Source organism: Pithys albifrons, chromosome 8, assembly GCF_047495875.1.
Source record: "Pithys albifrons albifrons isolate INPA30051 chromosome 8, PitAlb_v1, whole genome shotgun sequence".
NCBI classification, from domain to species: Eukaryota; Metazoa; Chordata; class Aves; order Passeriformes; family Thamnophilidae; genus Pithys; species Pithys albifrons.
The window spans coordinates 36,246,289-36,270,792 of NC_092465.1; the positions used below are offsets into that span (position 1 = coordinate 36,246,289).

General features: G+C 45.3%; 1 gene segment (V, D, J or C); it reads left to right on the forward strand.

Moving 5' to 3' along the window:
* The window catches only part of LOC139675311 (M1-specific T cell receptor alpha chain-like), a 30,445-nt gene extending 9,545 nt beyond the window's left edge, over positions 1-20,900 (forward strand). Inside the window, 5 exon segments of the C gene segment in view lie at positions 9,557-9,603; positions 16,611-16,874; positions 17,320-17,367; positions 18,392-18,498; positions 18,950-20,900. Of these exon segments, the coding sequence occupies positions 9,557-9,603; positions 16,611-16,874; positions 17,320-17,367; positions 18,392-18,498; positions 18,950-18,955 (472 nt within the window).
* The last annotated feature ends 3,604 nt before the right edge of the window (positions 20,901-24,504 follow it).

The window sequence follows — 24,504 nt, forward strand, 5'->3', positions numbered from 1 at the left end:
TGCACGGAAGGGAAAGCATTTTGCTGCAGCATCTTTTGGCAAAGTTCACAGACAGCAACTTCCTTTAAATATTAAGCCAGAGCTGATTGTGTATTTTACAGCAAAGGAGATACCAGTAGAAACTGAGTTCATTAAAGATTTTGATACTGTAAATACCATTTGTCTGACTTCTCCTTGGCACTGGTAACTCCCCCTCAGGAATGTGAATAAACTAATGGTGAAAACAGGTACTTTTTCCTAGTGAGGAATTGCCTTATAAGTGTTTTTATGGCTGAAAGAAGATATATGGCTAAGATGGAGTGGTAATTACTTAGTGGTGAAAGAAATCAGGTTCCGATTTAAAGGGGAAGGAAAAGAAAGGGATACATACAATTATGTGTAACAGGTTGATGGTGATGTCTTTAGTTAAGCTACGAGTCTCATTCCATCATAATCTGTGGCTATCACAATTTCCTACTCCTATCTGCAGTTCTTTAGCTTGTCCTCTAGGAAAGGAAGAGTTAAAAAATTCAAATCTTTAACTGGATGGTTTTGTAAAGCACTTTCTGGGTGTGTGAATACAGGAAGCTTTGGGAAATTAACTTTTGGACAAGGAACAAGAATTATTGTAAAGCCAAGTAAGTGAGAGGGAGTAATTTAATAATTACACCTTTATGTGCCTATTTTCTAAGCATTTAATTTGTTTGAAGATTTAGGAAATCTTATCTCTGTTCTAGTGAGAGTGCGAAAGACTGAAAAACCTTTCAATATTGATTTTTCTTATGACAAACCTTCCCAAATGTAGCATGTTACAAGGGCAGTGTCATGGAAAGATTCAGATAAATGGTTTTTGTTCTCTTTTACTTCATACATTGACACAATAATGGTGTTCAAGTAAAGGGTCAATGCTAAATAGTGTTGGTTTGTATCCATTTGTATCCATTTGCCCTTTGGTATCTGAAATAACTTAAATGGAAAACGTGAAATATAAAGCTTGTTTGCTTTTACAGACCCAAAATAAATAGTTATGTGGACACTAAAGTATTAATTAATGCCATTAATGATAAGATTTAGTTTAAAAAATTTAACTGATGAAAGTAAATTTCTGTGGCTAGAAAGCACAGAAAGCACAGAAAGACATTTTGTTTCATACTGGCTTCTCCAGGTTTTGGAAAGACAATAGTGGACTTTGTCATTCAGCAGTGATGGCAAATCTGTTCAGTTCATCCTGCAATGGTTTATGCAAAGCACTTTCTCTTGGTGTGTTTCGTGGTTATGGGAAGTTCACTTTCGGTGGAGGAACTCGTCTGTTTGTGCTTCTAAGTAAGTCTTCCAGGAAAAGAAGTGTTTCAGCAGCAGTGTATCAGCATTGGTTTTCAGTCCAAAACAGTGTTTGGGCACTTCCCAGATCCAGCAGAGTCCATTCTGTACAACTTCTGAGCACTCAGCAGAACTGGAAGCAGAAATGTTCTTGTGCTCTGGGCCTAGAAATCTTCTCCCAGAGATTCAGCTGGAATGATGAATTCAGATTCACCGCCCAGGTTTTCAGCAGTATAAACACACAGGGCAACAGCAGGTGTCTGATAAATTCTGTCCTGCCTTTGAGATTTCAGAAGGTACTCTAGAAAGGGGAGTGTATTCAAGCCTTCAGCACCATGTTTCCATTTCCAGGCTAATATCTTACAGAGTGAATAAACTTTTTCAGAGGCTGTGAGACAAGTAGGGGGATGCTGGTAACAAAAATAGATATGTGGAAAAGGATAGGAAGAAACCTAAGATGTTCTTATTAAGGGGGCACCACTATGTGTAGGGTACTTCAGCTACAGACTTGATTGGATTCAGATCCTATCCAGCATCTAGTGAGTGATTTATGCCCTGATTGGCTGCAGAAAGGAGAACTAGGTGGAGTTATATTCTTGACATCTTCATTTGTGCATGTCTAAAAACCTCCCATGAGCAAGCCATCCACTTCAGTGAAAGAGATGGGATATGCAGTGAGTAACTGAAATGTCCATATCCATCATAGAAGCTTGTTAGAAGCATGGCTAATTATCTGACTGCAAGGTCAAGTTCTCTTTCTCTCTCTCCATTATATTTCAGTCACCAGACATGACCTGAACTCTTAGGGAGGAACAAGGAATAAAGGGTTGTAGCTAAGGTGAGAGTGTTTTCCTGTCCAGGTAGCTTGGACAATGGAAACATTTTATTGAGATGCCAAATATATGCCGAGGTATTCTTTGCTCAGTTATCTTAGTTTGTTCCTGTCCAGAAATCATCACATATTAGGAGTTTCCCTATTTAGCTGCAGAACAGTAAAGGTTTTTGCAAAGAAATTAAACAATGTGTGAATTCAGGAAACAGCTATGGCAAGCTGCAGTTTGGCAAAGGAACATGGCTCAGTGTTAAACCCAGTAAGTGCATGATCTGAACAAAAGTATTTTGAGAAGTATTGAAGAAGCTGATGTTTTGAATTGGTTTTATGCAGTTATCCTGGGAGAGGTATCTGCTGCTTCCGTATCTGCTGCTTCCATGTCTTCTGTCTGCAGGGTTGAAATGATAGAGTGGCTGGACCCTTTTAGTGTAAACTTTGCAACCAGAAGAAATCTAGGGTATTTTTGTAAGGTCTGAAAAGTGACCTTTTCAAGTGGGACACAACTCACAGTGAAACCAGGTAGGCAGAAAGCCTGAAGGAGTTAAGGATAGGAAATCCTAGTTCCTCTTTCCAGCACTGAAATCTCCCAGACCCGGGAACCTCTTACTGTCCCTTTATTTCCATGGCCCAGAACGCAAGCAATGTCCCCATTAATTCCCAGAAGCTGAAGTTCCTTCTCAGCTGAGAAAACTGCCTTATCCTTTGCTCCACTGCTCCTACTTCTGAATACAGATATGTTTCCACCAAGGTTTTCACTCCTTGACAAAAAAAACCCCAAAACAAATATTGAGTTGTCGTGGAAAGAGATTGGAACAGGCAGGGCATTGTTTGTTTGGGGAATGAAGAAATACATTTTGAAGCTGTGCAGGAAGGTCCAGGGGGAGACTTTTAACGTTGTTCTAATGCTGAAGGGGGAGTTTTGCTGCAGCATTTCTTTGTATGAAAAAAGGACAAAAATGGCAGTGAGTGGCCATCTCTGTCCAAACAGAAAGAGGCTATCCATGAGGAAAAAATCCTTAAAGGAAATGGAATTTACTCAGGTAGACTAAGTTAAAAAATGTTAAGGAGAGCCTAAAAATGTACTGGAGGAATAAAAAAGGATATTTGTTTTGAAGGCAAATACTGTATGAATAGCTACACAATCAAATTCACCTTTGGAAGTGGAATGAACTGAGGGTAAAACGGGTATGGTTTAAACCATTTTTTGCTCAATGTTGTATATATAAAAAGAAAGTTACAAAAAGTCATACTAGTGATATGTGAGCTGAGGACAGGTCTAAGATACATCCTCAGTTACTCTGTCAGTAACCTGCATCCTCCCTCTCACATTTGCAGTATGGGGTTGAAAACTCATTTGCTCAGAACATTTTGTGCCATGGCCAGGCCGAGGGGTTGCTCTTTGCTCTCAGGGTGTGGATGAGCTTGTGTTCTTGTTAAGCTGAAAAGAGCTGTGTAAACTGGGACACAATCTCTCAACTGGCAAAGGGACATGACTTCAAGATTTTCATAGTAAGTGGAACTGCTTTCTTGTAGTCTCCCTCCAAGTCAGGAGAAACTGTCTCCTCACTACTGAGATCTCCAGAATACCCTTTCTGGGCTTGTGGTCCTTCAGCTACAGGGTTAAATGCCACCTTCTCTTCTCCAAGACAGGCTTTGTCTTTGGGCAGAAGCAGCAGTGCTCCAAAATAGGGTTTGTATGCACAGAACAAACTGTGCCCTTGAGTCTGCAGTCAGTCTCGGCGAGTTCTTCAACTAAGGCTGTCACTCCTAATGATATTCAGCACTGTCTGGTGGAGATGTGGGTGACCAGCATTGCCAAGTGGTGAGGAAGGTTTTTGTTAAGGGACAAAATGCTGTGTGAACACAGGATTTGCTGTTAATAAGCTTGTCTTTGGCTCTGGAACGAGACTCACGGTTTGGCCACGTAAGTCCAAAGCTGCTCCTGTGATTTCTTTTCTCTTTCAGGCTGCTTTTTGGAGGCTTGGGAGCAGCAACGTGGCTGGGTGTTTGGTCATCTCTGTGTGTCCATATCCAGGGATGGGCTTTGCAGTTAGGGAATGCCCAAGACCACCCCTCTTGCTCCCAGTTTGCCTGGGATGAACAAAGTGGCCACACTTTACCTGCTCCCCAATGTCCCAGGTGTCCCGTGGGAAGGTTGTGCTGTGCCACTGCACCCCAGGGAGGTATGTGATGCAGTGTAAAGCACTGTCTTCCTTTGCTGTCCCTGTGAGCATGGGCATGGATGGGCAATGGCTGGGGGAGAGGTACTGCTTTGCAGTGGCTTGCTGGGCTTTTTGTTAGAGAGGGAAATGCTTTGTGATGGATAGAGAAAAGTGACTTTGACTCAGGGACTAGACTGTCTGTCCAGCCCAGTGAGTGTACACCTTGCTATTGGTCTTCCCAATTCCTCTCTTGCAATGGGACTGGTTTTATATTCATTCTTTAATTTTACCTTTCCATGCCTGAAGTGCCTTCCCTGCTATCCCATGACCTCAGAGTTCTCTGGGTAGTCTTTAATGGGGCTGTGTTTGACAAAGTAAATCTCAACTTGAGGTCTGTGTGATTATGGGAAAAATCCCATGCCTTGCTGGGAAGTTTCTTGTCAGCCACAGCCACAGCTGCCATGCTTCAGGGAGATGAGAGCACTACCATCATGGCTTTTGTTCTCTGCTTTGGATGGGCTCAGGTCCACCATTTGAGCTGGGACAAAGCGAGATGTGATACCTTGTGAGTTGCCTCAAAGGTTTGTTACAGCCCTGAAGGACAATGCAGAAATGTCCAAGGCAATAAGGTGCTGAGGTGTAAATTTTGGGAAGCATTTGTGTAAACACAGAATCCTGTGTCCTCCCTCTGGGAATGGAAAAGCTGTGAGCTGCTAGGGGAGGAGCAGGGCAGGAAGAAAGTTTGTATTTGGGAAGAGAGAGAAAAAACTCTTTGCAAAGGGAAATCAATCCATGAGATTGAGAGAAGTGTTTGTGCCTCACTAGCTCTGCCCTAGGCAGCCCTTGCTGCTCCTGAAGAGGCTCCAGCAGCACTGCAGCCCCTCTGGGCAAGAGCCTTTATCAGAGGGAGAGCAGCTCTCTCTCAGCCTGAGGGATGGGGGGCATGTTGTTGTACCTCAGAAATTAGGGATTTCCCTTGTTTTTCACTGTTTTTTCCAACCTCTGCTGGGAAAGCCAAATGTCAGTGTCTTCTGGGTGTTTCTTTTCTGATAGCTTTGAGGTTTTGGTGAAGTTGTCTCTGCTGTGGTGCTTTGCAGGGGCAGGTGTTGTCAGGCTCTCCTTTGGGCCCAGCAGTAGACTTTATGTGAAAAGCAGTGAGTAGATCCCCGTTAAATGTCCTTTTGGCTAAAAAATGGATCAGGAAGAGGGACCTTGTCACCCTGTCAGAGGAGTTGACTCTTTCTCATCTGCCTGCCCACCTGGGCATGGGGTAGGAATTCCCTCTGCATGCATTTCTTGATCGTTTTACCTGGAGAGGTCAGAGGAATGGGAGTGGAAAGATATCCCTATGTAGGGGTCAGAAGCACCTGACAAGGGTCCTATCAGTTTTTTCCCACCTTGATCTCTGTGGGAAGTCTTGTACTGTTTTGTGGAGTAAAAATCCTGTGTGGTTTCTGTTCACAGAAGAGTCAGAGTGTGAATTCAGCATCAGCTGGAAAGTTGACCCTGGGAGTGGGACACAACTGAAGGTGATACATGGTAGGGAGAAATGCAGTTTAGAGAAGTGAGATAGGAAGGTCACATTCCTTCCTTGGAGTAAAGTACTTGGGTTGTGTTGGAAACTGGTCCGCACAGGGATGCAGTTTGTGCATGGGAAGGGAGCAAGAGGCAGAGAGCAGCCCTGAGCCAGAAAGACATTTTGATTGTGCACACTGTGTGCAGGTAGCCACAAGAAAAGATCATTCCATTTTAGGGCCAGTTTCCTGGGCTGAGTGAGGAGCTGTCATCATAATTCTACATCTTTTCCCTACATGGGACAAAGATACCCTTTGGAGTCTTCTCTGCCAGAGCTGAAAGGGATGAAGCAGTTATGAGGATGGAAGAGAAGCCCCCAGACAACAAAGCACAGCTTTCCAGGAAATAAGCCCATAGAGAGAGAGACTGACAGGGTTGTTGTTGTGAAGACAAACACTATGTGACTAACTATGGCAGCAAGGTCATCTTTGGAGGTGGAACTCAGCTAAGAATATATCCCAGTAAGTTTTCAAGCTTTTTCCTGCTCCACCCTCTGGAACAGTTTTAGGGTCATAAGTTAGTGTTGGGGTAGCGGAGGGAGACAGATTCAATCTCTGAGGAATTTTTGCTCTGCTTTCCGTAGAAGCAGAAGGGACCTTGCTTCAACAAGATCATGTACTTAATCCTTCTACTTACCCCTGCCAGCTCCTGTTCTCTCCTTTCACATGAGCAGACAGAGGTTCTGAGCCCTCTTGCTCAGGGGTGGCCGGTTCATCCCATCCACACCTGTGAAAATGAGGGTGGGATGCTGTTGGCTCTGTCTTGCAAAACCCTGGCTGCTTCTCTTTTGCTCTACTGAGGAAGGGATGAATGAACAGTGCTCTTGTCTGCAGCACAATCCCAGCTGTCATCTCTCCTGTGGATGGGATTGCCAAGGGATTTCTTCCCAAGGCTGCAGTTATTCCTGGCTTCATAATCTCTGTTGGTTGGAAGGAGCTGATCTGCTGAAAGTTTCTGGAAGAGTAACTGACAAGAGAGCTGCTGGTTTTTGTCAGGGCATGAAGGACTGTGTGAACGCAGGGAGCTACAAAGTGATACTGGGCACAGGGACCTGCCTGGTTGTGAAGCCCAGTGAGTACAACTGCTGTCCAGCTGGTGGGAATCCCTGTCTTCCCTTTCCACCTTCCTGAGCATTATATTTATCAGATTGGAACAGGCATCCCTTGGATATTAATGGAATCTACTGATTGGTCCCTTATTTCTCAACCTGCTCTCTCTGCTTCCGCAAATGGATCTTGGTCTGGGGTGCCAGAAATGTGCCCAATTCCATGGGCAACGACTGGTCTTGCTGTCAGCTTTGAAACACACCAACACCCAAACCCGGGGAATTTCCATGAAGTCCCTACACAGGAGTAGGTCCCCTTGACTTGGGAAAAGCCTTGCCATGGGTAGGAGTTGTGTCTCATGGGTCCTAAAAATTAGGAAAGGCAAAGGGAAATGCTTTTCAGAAAAGTGCAGGGGAGTTGGGGTATAGATGTTGCCTTATTCCAGGGAATGTCACAGGACTGGTGCCTGTTGTGTGAGGGAGCTGTGCTGCTGCCTGGGTGCAGGTGCTTGTGCTTGAGATCCTGTGCAGGGCTGACAGAGCCGTTTTTGTAATGAAATGTGTCAGGGTGTAAATGTCGCAGGCAAAGTCACTTTGGGTAAAGGGACGGTGCTTTCAGTCCTTCCAGGTAAGCAACATCTAACTGTAGATGGCGTAGAGGAGTCTCTGCGATGGTGAACTTGCGTGACATCTCCCCTCATTCATTCCAGAGCATGAGCAGCAGCTGCTCAGGGTGGGGTTTGTATTTGCTAAGTCCAACAGTGTCCTTGATCCTGCACTCAGATTGTGAGGGGTGAGGTGTATCTTCACTTCATCCTTCTTGCTCTCAGTTGGGCTGGAATGGACAGAGCAGCCACATGCCTGCTCACAAAGATCCTGTGGGCACTCTGTCCCTTTGCCACTGCATCTTGGTGTTCTTCTGTTGCAGTGGGAACACTGTCACCCAACTGCCCCTGTGAGCGTGGGCATGGCTGGGCAAAGGCTGGGGGAGAGGTGCTGCTCTGCCTTGCTGGGCTTTTTGTTAGGGAAGGAAATGCTGTGTGACAGCTACACCAAGGTGACCTTTGGCTCAGGGACCAGACTCTCTGTCCAGCCCAGTGAGTGTGCAGCTTTCTTATGTCTCATGATTGGAAACCCTTGGGTGTCGACTGGAAAGCACTGTGGAATTTCTTTGTGTTACTGGGTCACATTGCAGATGGGAAGGAGGCCTTGGGTTGTATTTCAAAATACTCTTGTGTCTACAAGTTTTTCCAGGTGGAGGACTTGCTGTTTAGAGAAATGTGCTATGGACATGGCATTGATATGATGATAGTCCAGTAGTCCACAGGAACATGGGAGAGGTTTAGGGCATACAGATTGATCAACTCATGCTCGGTTTCTAAGCAGGGGTGTGGACAGCAATGCAGGAGATGCAAAGTAGCTCAATTCTCTTGTTTACCTTAGGACTTTCCATTGACTCACTTAGGTCTCAGATCATGCTTCGTGCACCTTTGCTGATAGTGCTGTAAAACATCTGTACATAGGTAGTTTGTTTTACTGAGCATAACCAGAGAGACAAAAGCTGCAGATCACTGTAATGCTTGGTTCCAGCCTGGTTGAGGTGTGAACAGTGAAAGGATGACATTAATCTGACTGAGCAGACAGACAGAAGAGGAAAGACCCCAAAAAGACAAACAAGTGAGACTGCCCATCACCAACCCGCTCTGCAGGAGTGCAGAACCTCCCAGAGAGCTTCCTGATTGCCCAGGGTGTAAGTGAGGAGGCTGCCAGGGCAGCCTCCCTGAGGGAGGTGTGGTTTCCAGCTGGGAGCCAACTCTGAGTTTCTGTCAAGTGCTCTGCTGTTGTGGCAACAGCCTCCAATTCACCTTTGGCTGAGGGATTCAAGTCACCCTCTTGTCAAGTAGGTGGGTCAGTTCCTTAGTGTTGCAATCTCATTAAACTATTCTGTCCTGGGGCTGTCCTGTGGCTTGGCAATAAAAGGACTTTCTTAGTTGAAAAGCAGAGCAATCATTTAAATCGTGGAACCACCTCTGGCGTTGTAGAGATGCCTCCTGTATTGGAAGTCTGGACTGCTGGGGAGGTGAACTGCATCAGTGACCCTGAGCCTAGGCTGGTTTCAGGTTCTTATTCCTATCCTTTTATCCATTCCAATGCAACCAGCCTTTGTGGCAGGGATCATAAAATGTTCCCTGATAACTGAAGGGTAGGGGTTTTCCATCTTAGGTGACTGTAAACAAAACTAGTTATTTCCACTCAGTTAAACATGGAGAAAGGTATTTGGCAAAGAGAGCTTAGAGGAGATGTATGGAAATATGTTTGAGTGTTTATAGCCTCGTTCAGAAGCAGATCCAGGATGGAATATATCCCAGCCCTCCAATGACCCCTGAGAGGGCTGCATGAAGAGGCCCATTTTGTAATGAGCTGATGGAGGGGAGCACCAAGGAGCAGGCGTTTGGGAGTGCGAAAGACACAAAATGGCACACGGAAAGAAAGGCAGTGAGAAGAAAAGTCCTGGTTAAATGTATCTGTGTAATCAGAGATAAAGAGGATTTCTTTAGGTGTGGTGTTTCTTTGTTGAAGGCTCAATTCAATACTGCTCTGGATATTGTAGTGGCCTGTGCTAGTGTGTGACTATGGCAGTAATTACAAACTGACATTTGGATCTGGGACAAGACTTCTGGTTTTGCCAGGTACATTTATCCTGATTTTTTGACTGATTTGCAAGTTTGTTTTGGATAGACACAAAGATCTGGGGAATGGCAGCTGTCAGAAGCATTGCAGCCCACCTTAACCCGTGGATTTAGCTCAGGCAGGTGTCCAAGCAGCCCTTCCTGGAGGCGGCTGCAGGCAGGACGTGCTTTCAGTGCTCCTCCATCCATTTCAGTCCTGGGATCAGCTAAGGCAAAGCCTGTTTCTGCTCTTCTGCCAAGTCAGTCATGTGGATTTGTTCTCCCCTAAGGATCTATCCATGCCACTTCCACTGGCCTCAAGAAAAGTCAGAGATTATATGTCAGATGGAGATCCATTGAAACACAAGAAAGTTTATAATATTTACATTGCCTGACATGAGACAGAGCTGTGAACTCACAGCCCAGAAAGCCAACTCTGTCCTGGGCTGCATCCCCAGCAGCGTGTCCAGAAGGATGAGGGAAGTGATTCTCCTCTGCTTCCCTCTGGTGTGACCCCACCTGCAGTGCTGCCTGCAACTCTGGGGTCCCCAACACAGGACAGACACAGACCAGTGTGAGTGGATGCAGGGCCACACAAATGATCAGAGAGATGGAGCAGCTGTCCTGTGAGGACAGGCTGAGAGAGACAGGGCTGTTTAGCCTGGAGGAGGGTCCAGAGATCTTATTTTTTTCAGCCTTTCAGTACAAATAAGTACTTTCAGGCTTATAGAAAAGATGGGGGCAAACTTTTTATTGAAACCTGCAGTGAGAGAATGGGGAGTAATGGTTTTAAACTAAATGTGGGTAGATCCAGACTAGAGTTAAAGAAGAAATTTTTTGCTGAGAGTGATGAAACACCAGCACAGGTTGCTGAAAGAGGTGGTAGATGCCCCATTCCTGGAAACATTCAAAGTCAGGTTGGATGGGGCTCTGAGAAATCTAGTTGGAGATGTTCCTGGTCATTGCAAAAGAGTTGGACCAGATGACCTTTAAAGGTCACTTCCAACCCAAGCCACTCTATGGTTCTTTGATTTAGAAAATATCCTCTCTCAGTGATTATCACCATTTTAGTCACTGCTCGTATCAGAATCACACTAAGGAACCTTGCACTGTAACATTTTTAATATTACTGTTGGAATGGGAACTGGATTGCCCTTTAGCTGGCCTGTCTAATGTACAGACACTGGATTATCCACAAACATTGCAAGTAGACTCTGTTTGTGACTGGGACTTGAATCCTGGTTTGCTGAGCTGTCGCAGATGCAGGGCCAAGTGTAAATATTTGCTCTGGCTGCTGCACAGCTCAGTGACGGTACGTGAATCCCCAACTAGCAGAGTTAAACGGCTCAGTTTGCCTTTGCAAACACCTATGAAGCTCTAAGACTTGGACAGGGTCACAGTGTGCCACTGAAATTTGTAAAGAGAGAGCTATAACCAAGGTCAAAAGGAGTCCTTGCAAAGATTTCCAGAATCATGTGAATTATGGGGATGGAGAAGGACCTTATTTTTGGATTTTAAGACTGAAAGACCATGACATATTCTCTTAGGCTAAGACTCAGAAGATCCAGTCTCCAAGCCCTTAGTAAGAATAACCTCTCCTCACCCTGCCACGGCTATTAAAAAAAAGAAGCTGACATTACAGAAAAGAACTTTGTTGGTGATCAAGGGTAGTAAATGTTCAGGTGAAAACATGAACTGAAAGGCTGTGGCCTTTAACTGCATGGCTTAGGGAACTGGAGTTTTAGGTGACGTTACAGATGGAAAAGCAGATTGTTCTTTGAATCCCCCCAAAACACGTAACACACAATTGTAACCAGTGAAGGAATGAACATCTTTCATTTGATCTCTGTGTTTCTGATCCTGATAGTTTTCTAGTACATTGCTTTGGTACTTTGATGGTGTCTTAAATCAGCATGTTTCATCATTGTTCCCTTAAGTTATCCCTGCTATGGATTGTCTGCTACCCTGGGTGTCAGTAGGAATTGAGAACACCTGTCCACATTTTTGTAGAGGTTGACACCAGTGTTCCAGCCAGGGATACCTGAAACTCACATTTGGAACTGGGACCCGACTGGCTGTTACTCTGAGTAAGTTTGAGCTTTCTATTCCATGTGAACACCAGGACTGGCAAATCACTTTTTTATTGGGTGGATGGAGTAGGGACTATTATGGAAACATATTCCAACTTATTTTCAGTTTCCCTTGACAAAAGCCAGTTGGAATAGAGATGCTGTCTTGGAATGCAAGGAGTGCTTGGCTGTGGTGTGGCAGTGACCCACTGCAGGACAGAACAGTGAGAAAAAGGGTGATGTTCACACCGGTTTAACGGCCACGCAGGGTGAGCGAGGGCTCTTCTGACTAAGGGCTTGGAGACTGGATCTTCTGAGTCTTAGCCCAAGAGAATATGTTATGATCTTTCAGTTTTAAAATCCCAAACTAAAGTCCTCTTTTATATTTGTAAAAACTGCTGTTACAGACTGTGAGCTGTCAGGAAGCACAAAGATTGCATTTGGAAGGGAAACTAAAATTTTATCCTGCCTGGTTACTCTCATGATGACTGGGGCTTCCTGTTGAGTGGGAAACTGAAAAAATACAGCAAATTTGTGTTTGGAAGGGGAGACTAGATTTAAAGACAAGCCAAGTGTGTGAGATTTGGAGAAGGACAGTCTATGAAGGTGTAAAGGCAGGAGCAGTGTCCTGTGGTCAGTGTCTCTGAATAGCTCTGCCTTCGTGGAGAATGCGCATAAATCTAAAGAGTGAAGAGGGAAGGCTGAAAGAAAATGAACCCAGGATTAGTTCTAAGCAGGATGCTCTTGAAGGTGGAGCAGGGACACTGGGAATAGTAGGAAGAAACAGCATCCTCAGTGTCTCAGGTTCATGATGTTGGCATATCATTAATTTCTGTGCCCTGTCAGACAGAAACAGTCTGCCTTACATTGAGAGGGAAGAAAGTCAGAGATTCCTCTGGGTTCATATTTAAGTCTTAGTTTCACACAGCATTGTGAAGAAATGCCCTGGGTGACTTAGACTACAGTACCTGCAATGATTCAAACTGGGGTGCATGGGATACTGGAACTGGGAGAGTAACTGTTGGAAACAACAAAAAAGTATGACTTCAAATAAGTCAGCTAATTAAATGCACCCATTAAATTGACTGATTGGGAAAGGATGTAATTTTTGAGTGAACTGGACATGTCTGAGACAATTCCACAAGCGTGAGATCCAAAGTTCCTCTGACTTTTTGATGTCAACATAAAAATTAACTTTAACCTACAAAGGGATTTTAGGTTGATTCCTTTTAGTGTTTTGAGGTTTTTACCTGTCTGGGGCTACATTAATGGTTGCTCCCTAATTCAGAAAGTTTCTTTTGTTTTTAGTTGAATTTTTTGAATTTAAGATTGAGCTAGAAGACATTTAAAGCTCCCTTCAAACTCAAACCATTCTAGGATTCTAAGAATTTTTTTCCTAGAAACTAAATCTCTGGAATATCAAATTGAAAACTTGATCTGGCAGTTAAAACCCAGTCTGATTTTGGAAGAAAAAGCATGGAAAAGTATTTTGTGAAAATGACAGAGCTTCTCAGGAGGTTCATCAGCAGACACTTATTCTTTTTGTTTCCAGGCAACTGTCCCACAGAGGGGTTAAGCCACCTCAGTCACCTGTGAGAAGAAATCATACTAAATCTCTCCTGCGGTTTGGGTGACGCATGAGTAGATCTGCACAGGAACAGAACTAGGCTATTTCTTACGAACATGAAATCTAAGAAAAATGCATTTCAATTTCTTCCTAATGTGAACATAAGCTAAAAGCCCAGGATTCATCTTCGTTTGAAGCTAGAGAACTATTTAGTCCTTTGAACACTTGATTTCTCCTCACATACTGGGTATCTTCCTCTATCAATTCACTGTTAGTTTTGGTTTAGCTAGAAATCTTCCTCTTAAATGGTTTCTGAGGAAGGTTCTGGGTGGTTTTGGTAGTTTGACTTTCCCAAGAATAATTACGGAGGCAAGAACAAGCACATTTTTTGAGTGGAGACTAGAATTATACCTGAAGTTTGCCTGTGAAGCAGCATACTCGCATTTGCAAACACTGAATCTCTGCAGGGTATCTCTGCTCTGGATGGCTTGGCTAATGCTAGACTAGGACATGGCTTCTGTTACCTGAGTGTCTGCAGACAAGAGCTTTGAAAGTCCAGAGAAGAGTTCAGATCCTAAATATGTTCCTTTAGTCTTGCTGTGTCGATCCCAGCAGTCATGCAGGGCTGGCACATCTCACAGACGACCTTTTGGAACCTGCATTGGAGAACAGACAAGGGTACATCACTAATGTGCTTGTTCATTCTTTGGAGTTGCTCCTCTGGGGTCAAGGTTAGTCTCCATGAGTGTGTGAGGGGGTATAGATGTCCCTGCAATCAGACGATAGTTTCAGGTTGACTGTGGAATATCATATCTCAGGCTAAGGAAAGCATCAAAGACATGTCACAGCGTCACAGCGATTCCAGAGTGACCAGAGATTCAGAGAGTTTGCCTTGGAGGGAATGGAGAATGAGATCGTTCTCTGTGCAATACAAAATTGGTATTAAACCAGTTCAGGATTTCCACTGCAGCATGTTTAGGGGTGGGGAAAAAGGCAGAGGTCAATGTCTGATAGTGGAACAGGGTTCTGCTGCTCTCTCCGAGACATCAGCCTCATGAGTTGTCTTTCTCTGTAGACTGAGCAGGAGTAGCATTCCAACAGCTCCTGTTCCTTTGCCTGGAAAACATTCTTCAGAAAAGATGAAATTAGGCAGTGTGGACACTGAGAGTAACACGAGTTACTTTTCAATCTTTCCTGTAAATAGGTATTATAAATATGGAATATCTCCAGCACATCCGCCAGCCCATTAAGACAGAATAACAGGTCACGGTGCTGTGGTTATAATGACCGGTATTTACCAAAACTCTCTGCAAACTTTCCTGACAGTGTGAAGATACACAGAGGAACTTATTGGGACTATCCACAGCACCAGAGCAAGGGCAGCACCACTCTAAGAATGAGAAATTATAATATTTTGCAGAGCAGGTGCTGCCAGAGCTTCCTGTGAAAAACAGAGTATTTTTTCATCTGCTTGAGATCAAAGAATTGCACAGGCTGAAAGGGAGAAATACACCCTAATTTGGAGAAGTGTAGCTCTTCAGAAAGCAGAGTGCTCGTGATGAGAGAAAAAAAGAACGGGCCGAGCAATTCCTCCTCTTCTCTTTCGCTTCCATGTACCCCATGGCAGTGTTGTACCCCGGTTTGTCACGTAACCTGATGTACTCTGGTTCATCTGTTATTCATACAAGGACCTATCACCTCTCCCTAAGAATCAACCACTGAAAACCTATTTCCTAAACTAAACTGGGAGTATGGGAGATGGAAAATGGGGGTTGAGGGAGTCAGAACATACCTTGGACTGTATTTCTGCAGAGTTTGGAAAGAGTCTCATGAGGTTCTTCAAAACCAGGCCAAAGCTGGGGCAGATGAACAGTAATTTAGAAGAAGGGCTGGAGAGTGAACCACTGGGATTTTTGGATTAGTTTTTTCTGAGATGATGCTAATAGAGAACTGTTTCTCTGTGGTGTTGACAGCTGGCAACCGAACGGACAAAGAGCATTTATTTCAGTGACAGATACGATTTTGAGACAGTTTCTAGAAGCCAAGAGTTTTCCCAAACTCCTCCCGTGGGAATAAAATAAAAGTTCTTCATCTGGGAGCTAAGCTGTCTTCAGCATTTCTGAAGTATTTGTCAGGGAGGTGTGTGAACAGGGAGAAAGCAAAGATTAATCTAAACTCTCAGTCCTACGCAATAACACTGCATCAGTTTATATAGGAGAGCTGAAGCTCTGATTTAAACTTGTGAAGGCCAATGGAAGATACAGCCAGAGGGGTGCTGAGAGCCCCAAATCTTGGCTGTAGTGCGTTTTGAATAGTTCATTTAGTCATCGGAAGAGCACTCAACACCCATAACATTTTAGTGTTAGCCATGAACAAAGGTTTAGGGAAGTACCTTCTCACAGAATCAGATTAACTGCTTAGAGTCCTGGGTTACAAAGCTAACCACAGGTTGTATTTTGATGTGTATGGAAAATCCCAGTCTGACTGGCTAGCAGAGTTTGAAGTAAGAAAACAGTAATGAACCCCAGGTGTCTTACGTCTGCAGCCTTTAGCTCCTGAAACCTCTCTTGTGCAGGGTAAAATTTAGCAAAAAACGTTTGGCACTGCACTGTCAGGTGATGGAACATGATGAAACATTTGTTGGCTTCATCCATCTCTCCCTGCATACAGCCGTGCGTTCCTGCTTTGCAGTGGCTTCTCTACCTTCCTGCTGTAGGAGCACCATTAGAGAGACTGGTGGTACATGATTTAAATTTATTTAGATTCAGTGGCTTGTCCACTGTCCCTCAGGACCTGCGGTGGAAGTGGGATTTCAATTGGGGATTTGACTAAACCTTTGCAAACAGGCAGAATGGCCCTGGGATGCTCAGCTCTCTCCGGATACATTCCATGTCATAGCAGTGAAGAAAGCATCACAGAATCATGGAACAGTTTGAGTTTGGAGGGATTTTAAAGACCGTGTTCCAGCCATGGGCAGGGGCATCTTCCACTAGCCCAGGTTGCTCAGGTGCTCTCTCCACCTGTTGTACACATTCCTGAGTGCACCCAGGCTGCAGAGCAGAGTTGAGCAAGCTGTCCCAGAGAGGAATGGCCAGGGTAGCTGTGAACATCCAGGGTGTGGGTGTCCACAAGTGCATTTTGAGATGCTCCAGGGGTCCTGCCTGATCACTGTCTCTGTCTCTCACACAACCTAACTGATAGAAGTAGCTCCTACATCATCTGCGGTAGAAGTTTTGGTTCTCTGAAGGGATCCTAGCACAAGATCCCTACGATCAGGCAACTTCCCACTGGAATAATTGAAAACCTTTCATTTCTAAGGGTCTGTATGTTGCAATTGAAGGAACCATGAATGTGTACTCTCGGCTAATGACACTTATTTTCTCCACTTCCAGAAGTTACTCCATCTCCTTCAGCCTACAGGCTGACCTCTAAAGATGATGAAGATTTGGAAATGTGCCTTATCACAGATTACTCCCCTGACAGTGTCACTTTTTACTCTGCTGAGAAGCCCACATCTGCCATTGTGGAGGTGCCAACAGCTGAGAACACTGTGGAACCGAGCTACCTATCAACCTACTGGGCCAGGAGAGATGAAATGCAGTGTGGTGCCAGTCACAAGGGCTTTGGAGATCTGGAGGGCGAGGACCCTGAAAGTGGTAATGGCATTGCTGAGGGTGTGTGCAGGGTCAGAGGTGCTCGGGGCTCTGTGCAGTTTATGTGAGCAGGACTGGGTCACATCTCCCAGCCATGCAAACTGCTCCATTACCACCCACAATCCAGAGGAACGTTGCCTTGTTGCCTGTTTTCTTTCTTCTTCCTCCTTGGTGGAAACAAGATGAAGGGTCACAGCAGAGAGACCTTTAAAAACACACGGGGGGTAAAAAAAAAAAAAAAGAAAGCTTGACATTCCTTTGCCAGTGGGACACTGAAGTTAAATTAGATTGCACTTCATGCTTACCCTGAAAACAGCAGAAAAGAGTGTTTATGGCAGGGTTTGATGGCCAGAAACTCTAATTTAGGCCTTCTAAGCAGAGATACCTTTATGAGCTTCTGAAGAAGTCCGTTTTTGTTATTGATTACATTTTTCTTTACTCTCTGCAGGTGCCAGCACTGTCTGTGTTACAGGGCTGTCCTCACACTTCAGGACAGGTACGTACACAGGCATTTTAGCAGTAAAGACTGGCCTGATTCAAAGAAATGTCTTCCCAGCTTTTTGCTGATGTTCTCTGCTTGCAGAATTGTTGTTGGATCAAAAAAGCTCAGACTGGAAGTGTTCAAAAGGGCCCCACAGGCTTTAACCGTGAAGGCTGGGAGTCATGGGGTTAAGGTTGCCTTCCAGAACCAAGGTGGCAATTTCATGCAACCAGTGTAACCATTGCCCACATGCTCCTGCAATGACTCAACAACCAGCTACTGCCCATCTCTGAGGGACTTGAGGTTTTGATATGAGTCAGCCTCACTGTCTTCTGCCTTTCAGACTTCAGAGGAGTGGGGTTTACTTTTGGGTGCACAAACACCTAATGAAGCAATAGCTAAGCAGGCAGTTTCTGCTGTGTGTGCTGCAGTGCCTCTGAGCAAGCTGTGCTCCAGCTCAGTGCTGCAGCCCAAAGAACTGCTGTTCCTGTCGGTTCAATAGAGCTGAGCCTTCTCCTGAGCTTGTCCAGCTCACAGAACAGCTGTGCTTTTGCAAATCTTTCCAAAACACCATTTCAGGCAAATACTCATCAGTAAATGTGCTGATTTGATCAGGTTTTCAGAGAGAGGTTTTCAATGATAAACATAAAAGTTTTTTGATGATACCTCTTGACTTCTCCAGAACAGAACAATGTATTTTCAAACTTCAGATTAATAGAAAATGCAAATACAATTTTGTTCCATGAATTAAATTTAGATTTGTTTCCCTGCTGCCCAACTTTAACAAATTTTAGAGAGAGGAAGGAGGGATGTCTACAGCATCCTGGGTTCACAATACACATTATTTAAAACCAGCTAGATGCTTGGCAGATTTGCATATTGGTTAATTAAGTGGTTATTGAATGGAAGAAATTAGAGTCTCTCAGTCTTGATCCCTGTCCTACGCAACTGAGCAGCTTCATTACAATGTCTTTTTAATCTGTCTTGAACAAGGATGTCTCAGTGCTCTTGTGACTGTCATTTTCTGTTACTTTTCCAGATGAACACCTGAACACACTCTCTTTATCACAGCTGGGCCTGAAAACAATTTTGATGAAAGGACTAATTTTTAATGTGCTGATGACTATGCTCTTATGGAAAAAAAAAGTGAGTATGGATGGGGGTGTCTGAAATAATCTGTCAGAAAATGTCTGGATCAGTTCATCAGCTGTGCACCTGCTTCTCTCTGGAACAGCTGTTTGTGCAGTCTATCCATACACCTTTTGTTTACCAACAGTGGACTCCTTCACTCCTCTGGCCAGACCATTTTCACCCACCCCCCAAGTACTTTCCCTTATGCATATGCAGTAGTTTTTCTTTCAAGACGTCTCTCCCTTTTGTTTCTAATCATCCCTTTCCTTGCCTTCATTCATCCATCAGATCTATCCCCTGACCAGTCCACAGCTGGGAAAGTTTGATGCTCATGTGACTTCAATATAAGACCTAATACGTTGGTGTTGGCCCAGTGCCTCTTTCTTGTCTTTCTGTTGCCTGGACACTTCAGCAGCTGTAACTGTAACCAAAACATTGATTTAACACACCTTTATTTTTGTGACAGGATTGAGAGTAAACAGATAGTGCAGTCCAGAACTACCAAAACAACCTGCTGAAGAATCTTTGAGAGACCATCATGAACAAGAGTGGACACAAGGATATTCCTGGTCCAAGGGATATCCCTTGCTGTTCTTATTCATCACACCAGCTCTTCTATTGTAAATTGCTTTATTTACATTGATATAAAGCTACTCAAAACTACGCTTAACATTTGCAGCTTTCTGCCTCCCAGAATGGCTCTTTCAGCTCTTTTGCATGCAGCAGACTTTGCTATAACTACACATTGCCAAACATAACTGTTAATTGCCTTAAAGTTACAATTTCTGCCCAGAGCAGGGCTGTTTATTGAAAACTGCAAGCTAAATATCACCTGGATGTGAATTTTTCCTATTTTGGTAGCTTTAGGGCATGCATGTCTGTTGGGGTGCGACACCCCCACCCCACACCCCACACCCCCCACGCGCACACACACACACACACACACACACACACGCAAACACACACACAAACACACACACACACACACACCCTCCATGCACACACACACACACACACACACACAAACACACACACACACACACACCCTCCATGCACACGCAAACACACACACACACACTCACACTCACACACACACACACACACCCTCCACGCACATGCAAACACACACACACACCCCCCCACACACACACCCTCCATGCACACACACACACACACACACACACCCTCCACGCACATGCAAACACACACACACACACCCACACACACACCCTCCATGCACACACACACACACACACACACACACACACACACAGACACACACACACAAACACACACACACACAGACACACACACACACACACACACACACACACACACTCCATGCACGCACACACACACACACACCCTCACACACACACACACCCCCTCACACACACTCACACACACACACACACACACACCCTACACACACACACACACACACACCCTACACACACACACACACACACACACACACACACACTCACACACACACACCCACACACACCCACACCCACACACACACACACCCTCCATGCACACGCAAACACACACACACACTCACACACACACACACACACACACACATGCACGCACACACACACACTCACACACACACAGACACACACACACTCACACACGCACGCACACACACACAGACACACACACACACTCACACTCACACACGCACACGCAACACACACACACACACCCCCTCCATGCACACACACACACACACACACACTCTCACACACACACGCAAACACACACACAGACACACACACACACACACACACACGCACTCACACACACACACACACTCTCAGACACACACGCAAACACACACACACACAGACACACACACACACGCAAACACACACACACACACACACACACACACACACACACACAAGACGCCTTTCCATGTGCAAATAAAACACTTTGAAAAGCAAAGGGAGACTTTCTCAGGATGCTGTGCACCCCATCCTGCTATCCTTTGCTGGATCAGAGCAAGATAAGCACTAAAGGCAAATAGATGTTGCAGAAGTCCTAAATTCAGTGAAATTGCCACTTTATTACCAGAGGGGGGAAAAAACCTTATTGCTTTTTAAACTTTATCTGTCCTTAACATTTTCTGAATTTAAAGGAGCTTAAGATTTGGTTTTGGAGTTAGTAAAAATACAAACCACTTTTGTTCTTTTTGTTTGGATCTAAAAACCTGAGATTTCCCAACTTCTTTTTATTATCATTGCATGAACATATAATGCAATATTTACCTGTCCATGTGTGCTCACCTTGGAACAGTGCATGCCCGTGACATCCACACACTGCTAATTCATCAACTGTGCTGGCATCCAGACCATGTCTTGGCATTTTTTTTGGCCTCTTGCTTTTTATTAAACAATTCTTACCAAAACAAGAAACTTGTTTGACTTTTGTGTTTGTTGTTTGAGGAATTGCTTCAGCCTTCATCTGGTCTTTAGGAATGAGCCTGGCCTTTGGGGTGAAGGAGGGGAGGGATTGGATCCACCATGGAGCATGGGAACAGGTACAAATTCCCTCTCCAGGATGTCCGTGCCGTGTGTCCTGTGATGTGACCATGTGAGAACCAGAGCAGCTGGGGAGAGTGGGGAGCAGGACAGCTCTTCTCCAAGAGCAGACTCTGCTGATAAAACATGCTTGGTCAGTGAGAGGCCTAGTCCTGGGTCCACATACCTGGAGGCAGGTGCCTGCGGTTGCGAGGGACACAGGAGCCTGAAGTGTCCTGCCTCTGTGTTTCCCCTACTCCTGAGTGTCACTGCAGGACAAGGCAGCTGCTTTGCAGGGATGACACCAACTGACAGCCCTCTGCCTCCAGGTTCTGTCTGTCCATGGCAAGACTGGAAAGGAGGTTCTCTCCTTTTGTGACATCAATTTCTGCACCTTCTTCTGAAGCCCCAGAGATTCCTCTGGAGGGAGAAATGAGAAGTGTGCTCTTACAGAAATACACTCTCCCTGCAAAGCTTGAGGCTTGCTCATACCTCACACCAGCGCCCAAAGAGAGTGGAGGTAAAAGCCTCTCTGGACTCACGGGCTTGATCCCCCCTCACAGGATATTTCTCACCCAGCTGGATTCACAGCCTTCACAAGAAGCTGATTTCAGAAAGGCTCAAATGGTGCTCCATGTGGGAGGACCATGCCAGAATCTGACCCTGCAGTGCTGAGCAGCACCACAACCAAGTCTCCCTGGTCCCCTGCCACGGTGACCATGGATCATGTTGGCCATCCCTGACCATTTAGCAGGTGGCCTATCACAGGGTGAGAGAGTTACTGACCCTCCTTGCCACGGAACAACTTCAAACTTCCGTGTCTGTTGCCCTGATTATTTTATAGTAGAGGTGTTCAGAGATTGGTCTGTCATCTCTCCCTTGTCACAACAGTCTCTCTCGTATCTCTCCAGCTATAAGAAGCCCGTGGCTCCTTAAGTACTGAATTCTAGGTAGCTCATCAAGCTTACATTCTGCTCGTGATGAGATCTGCCAAGTCCCTTGAAGAAGCTGCCTAAACCATATTTGAACTGTGAAGAAAGTCATTGCATTTCACAAATTTCCAACTGATTAACCTCGTCCCAAAAGCTTTCAGGGATGTGGAAGAAAACTTTCCATACTCATTTACCTTTAGCATCACTTTTAAAAATTAATATCCATTTTAATTTTTATGTCACACTTCAAGCCCATTCCCACCTATAAGGGCAAGGGTTAAGGTCTGTGCTGCCTCTGTTTCCACATCCCAGGCTTTTCTCTTCCAGGTTAAATGACAGGATTTGCCAAGTGGAGGTGAGTTAAATACTTTGATTAAAGTGGCTCTTGGTGTGTTACCTGCAAAACAGTGAATTTGCAGGTCTAGTTCAAAGACGCTTTCAGATATCAGGCTTCCAATTCCCACCAGCACAGAGTGTCCCTGCCCCTCTTTGTGCTTTCTGGTTTATTTTGAGAAATAAAAACCGCAGAGCAAAGCAAAGGCAGGAAATAACACAGCGGGACAGGAGGTAGAAAGGGGCTCATGGCCCAGGTGGGGCAGGAAGCGGCCACAGCACCAGTTTCATGATGCCACAATCGAGATCTGGGTCACCTTTTGATGCTCGTCTACACTCAACTACAGAAACCACTTCCTCTGGAAAGTGGAGCACAGTAGTGGTGGAGGTGCATGACTGGTGTGGCACATGGAGGGAAGGGGAGAAGCTGTGGAAAAGAACAGCAGACGTTAGAGCACAAGGCAAGGTGAAATGAGGTTAACACATCCTCCCCTCCCACCCCCTCACCGCAGCCTGCCCTTGGGGAGGAGGGGGCAGGGGAGTTGTTTTGGGTACAGCAGGAAGGACTGAGCTATAAATAGACTGGACAGGAAAAGGAGGGGAGAAAACGCATTAAAAAGCGTAGTGGGTGATGGGCAGAAATGAGTGGTAAACCCCAATACCCAATAAAGTCCAAGCTCCAGAACCTTCCCTCAGAACCCTATAAATACCCGTGTTTTCCCTCAGTAAAGGGTTTGTGTGCCTTTGTTTCCAAACGTTGCAGAGTGCGCTGTTGTCTCATATTGAACGGGCTGTCAACCACCACCCTCAGGTGTCTTTTCTGCAGATCAGCTCTCAAGCACCTCTCCCCTCAGCCTGTAATGTCCCATGAGGTTGTTGTGACCCAAATGCAGGACCCAACACTTCGCTTTACTGAGCCTCAAGGCATTGTCCTTTGCCATTGACCAAGTCTGTCCAGGTCTGTCTGTAGAGGTTCTGTCCTTGCACTAATCCTTCTTTGTGCTTGTCTGTTTTTCTTTGCGGTTGACACACAGGAGAGGTAAAATGTGCCTTGAGGCTCCATGGCACAGAAACGTTTGTGTGCTGAACGCAGGAGATGGAACTTTAGGTCTCTGACAGCTTCAACCTCCCAGAATTTCTTTCCGGTTCTTGTTTACCACCTTTTTCAGCATTTCCAGCAGTGCTGCAGGCGTTAAACCTGTAAAAGTGTGAAACTTGGGGCTGCCAAGTCTCTTGCCTAACAGGGGTTGTGAGCTGTGAGGGAGCAGGGTCTCCACTGTCCAAAGAGTGAGAAGTCTGGGTTTGTTTTAGGAACAGACAATTCCTGCCATGAACTTGGACAGCACCACCTCTTGCCTGGAAGGGCAGGCAGGGACTGACGTGGTGGAATGATGGTATATGATCCAGCCAGCTCTTCTTTCCCGTGGGAATTGCCTCCTGAGCTCGGCACGGGCAGCCAGAGCATCAGGACCATGGGGGAGGCTCAGCTCAGGCTCTGCCTCTGTCCGGAGCTACTGCGGTTCACGAGCCCCGGGCTGGAGCCATCTCGCGGCCGCTACTTGGAACTGCATAGGGGCCAGAACCAAAGGAAAACACGAGCGTTTACTGGGGGTGTGGGGTTTTTTCTCTTTTTTTCCCGCTTTTTTCTCTCTTGGAATGCCTCTTGAACAGGGCTTGGAGCAACCCGATCTACTGCAAGGTGTCCTTGCCCATGGCAGGGAGTTAGAACAAAATGAGTTTCAAGGAGAAGGACAAGAAGAGAGGCTGGTTTGTGCACAGGATCATGTTTGATGAGAGGTGACAAATGTCAGGCAGGGTATTATGTCAAAGAAAACTGTTGGAAAAGATGCAAATTCATCTTCTACCATAGGCAGGTTTTTGGGACAGGAGCTGCTATAGAGGAGAGGGTGCTAGAAATGGACCATGCAACATCTCCTTCTCTCCCAGTGTGACAGTACTCCAACCTGGCCTTTCATCCTCCCTTCTCATCTGGGTCAGGAGAAGTGTAAGGATTTTTCTGCACTGATTCAGTCTGTATAAAGGGTGCAGAGTTCTATTAGCAAATTCAGAAATCTGACACAATTCTAAGATTTCTGCCCACCACCCACTACGCTTTTAATGCGTTTTCTCCCCTCCTTTTCCTGTCCAGTCTATTTATAGCTCAGTCCTTCCTGCTGTACCCAAAGCAACTCCCCTGCCCCCTCCTCCCCAAGGGCAGGCTGCGGTGA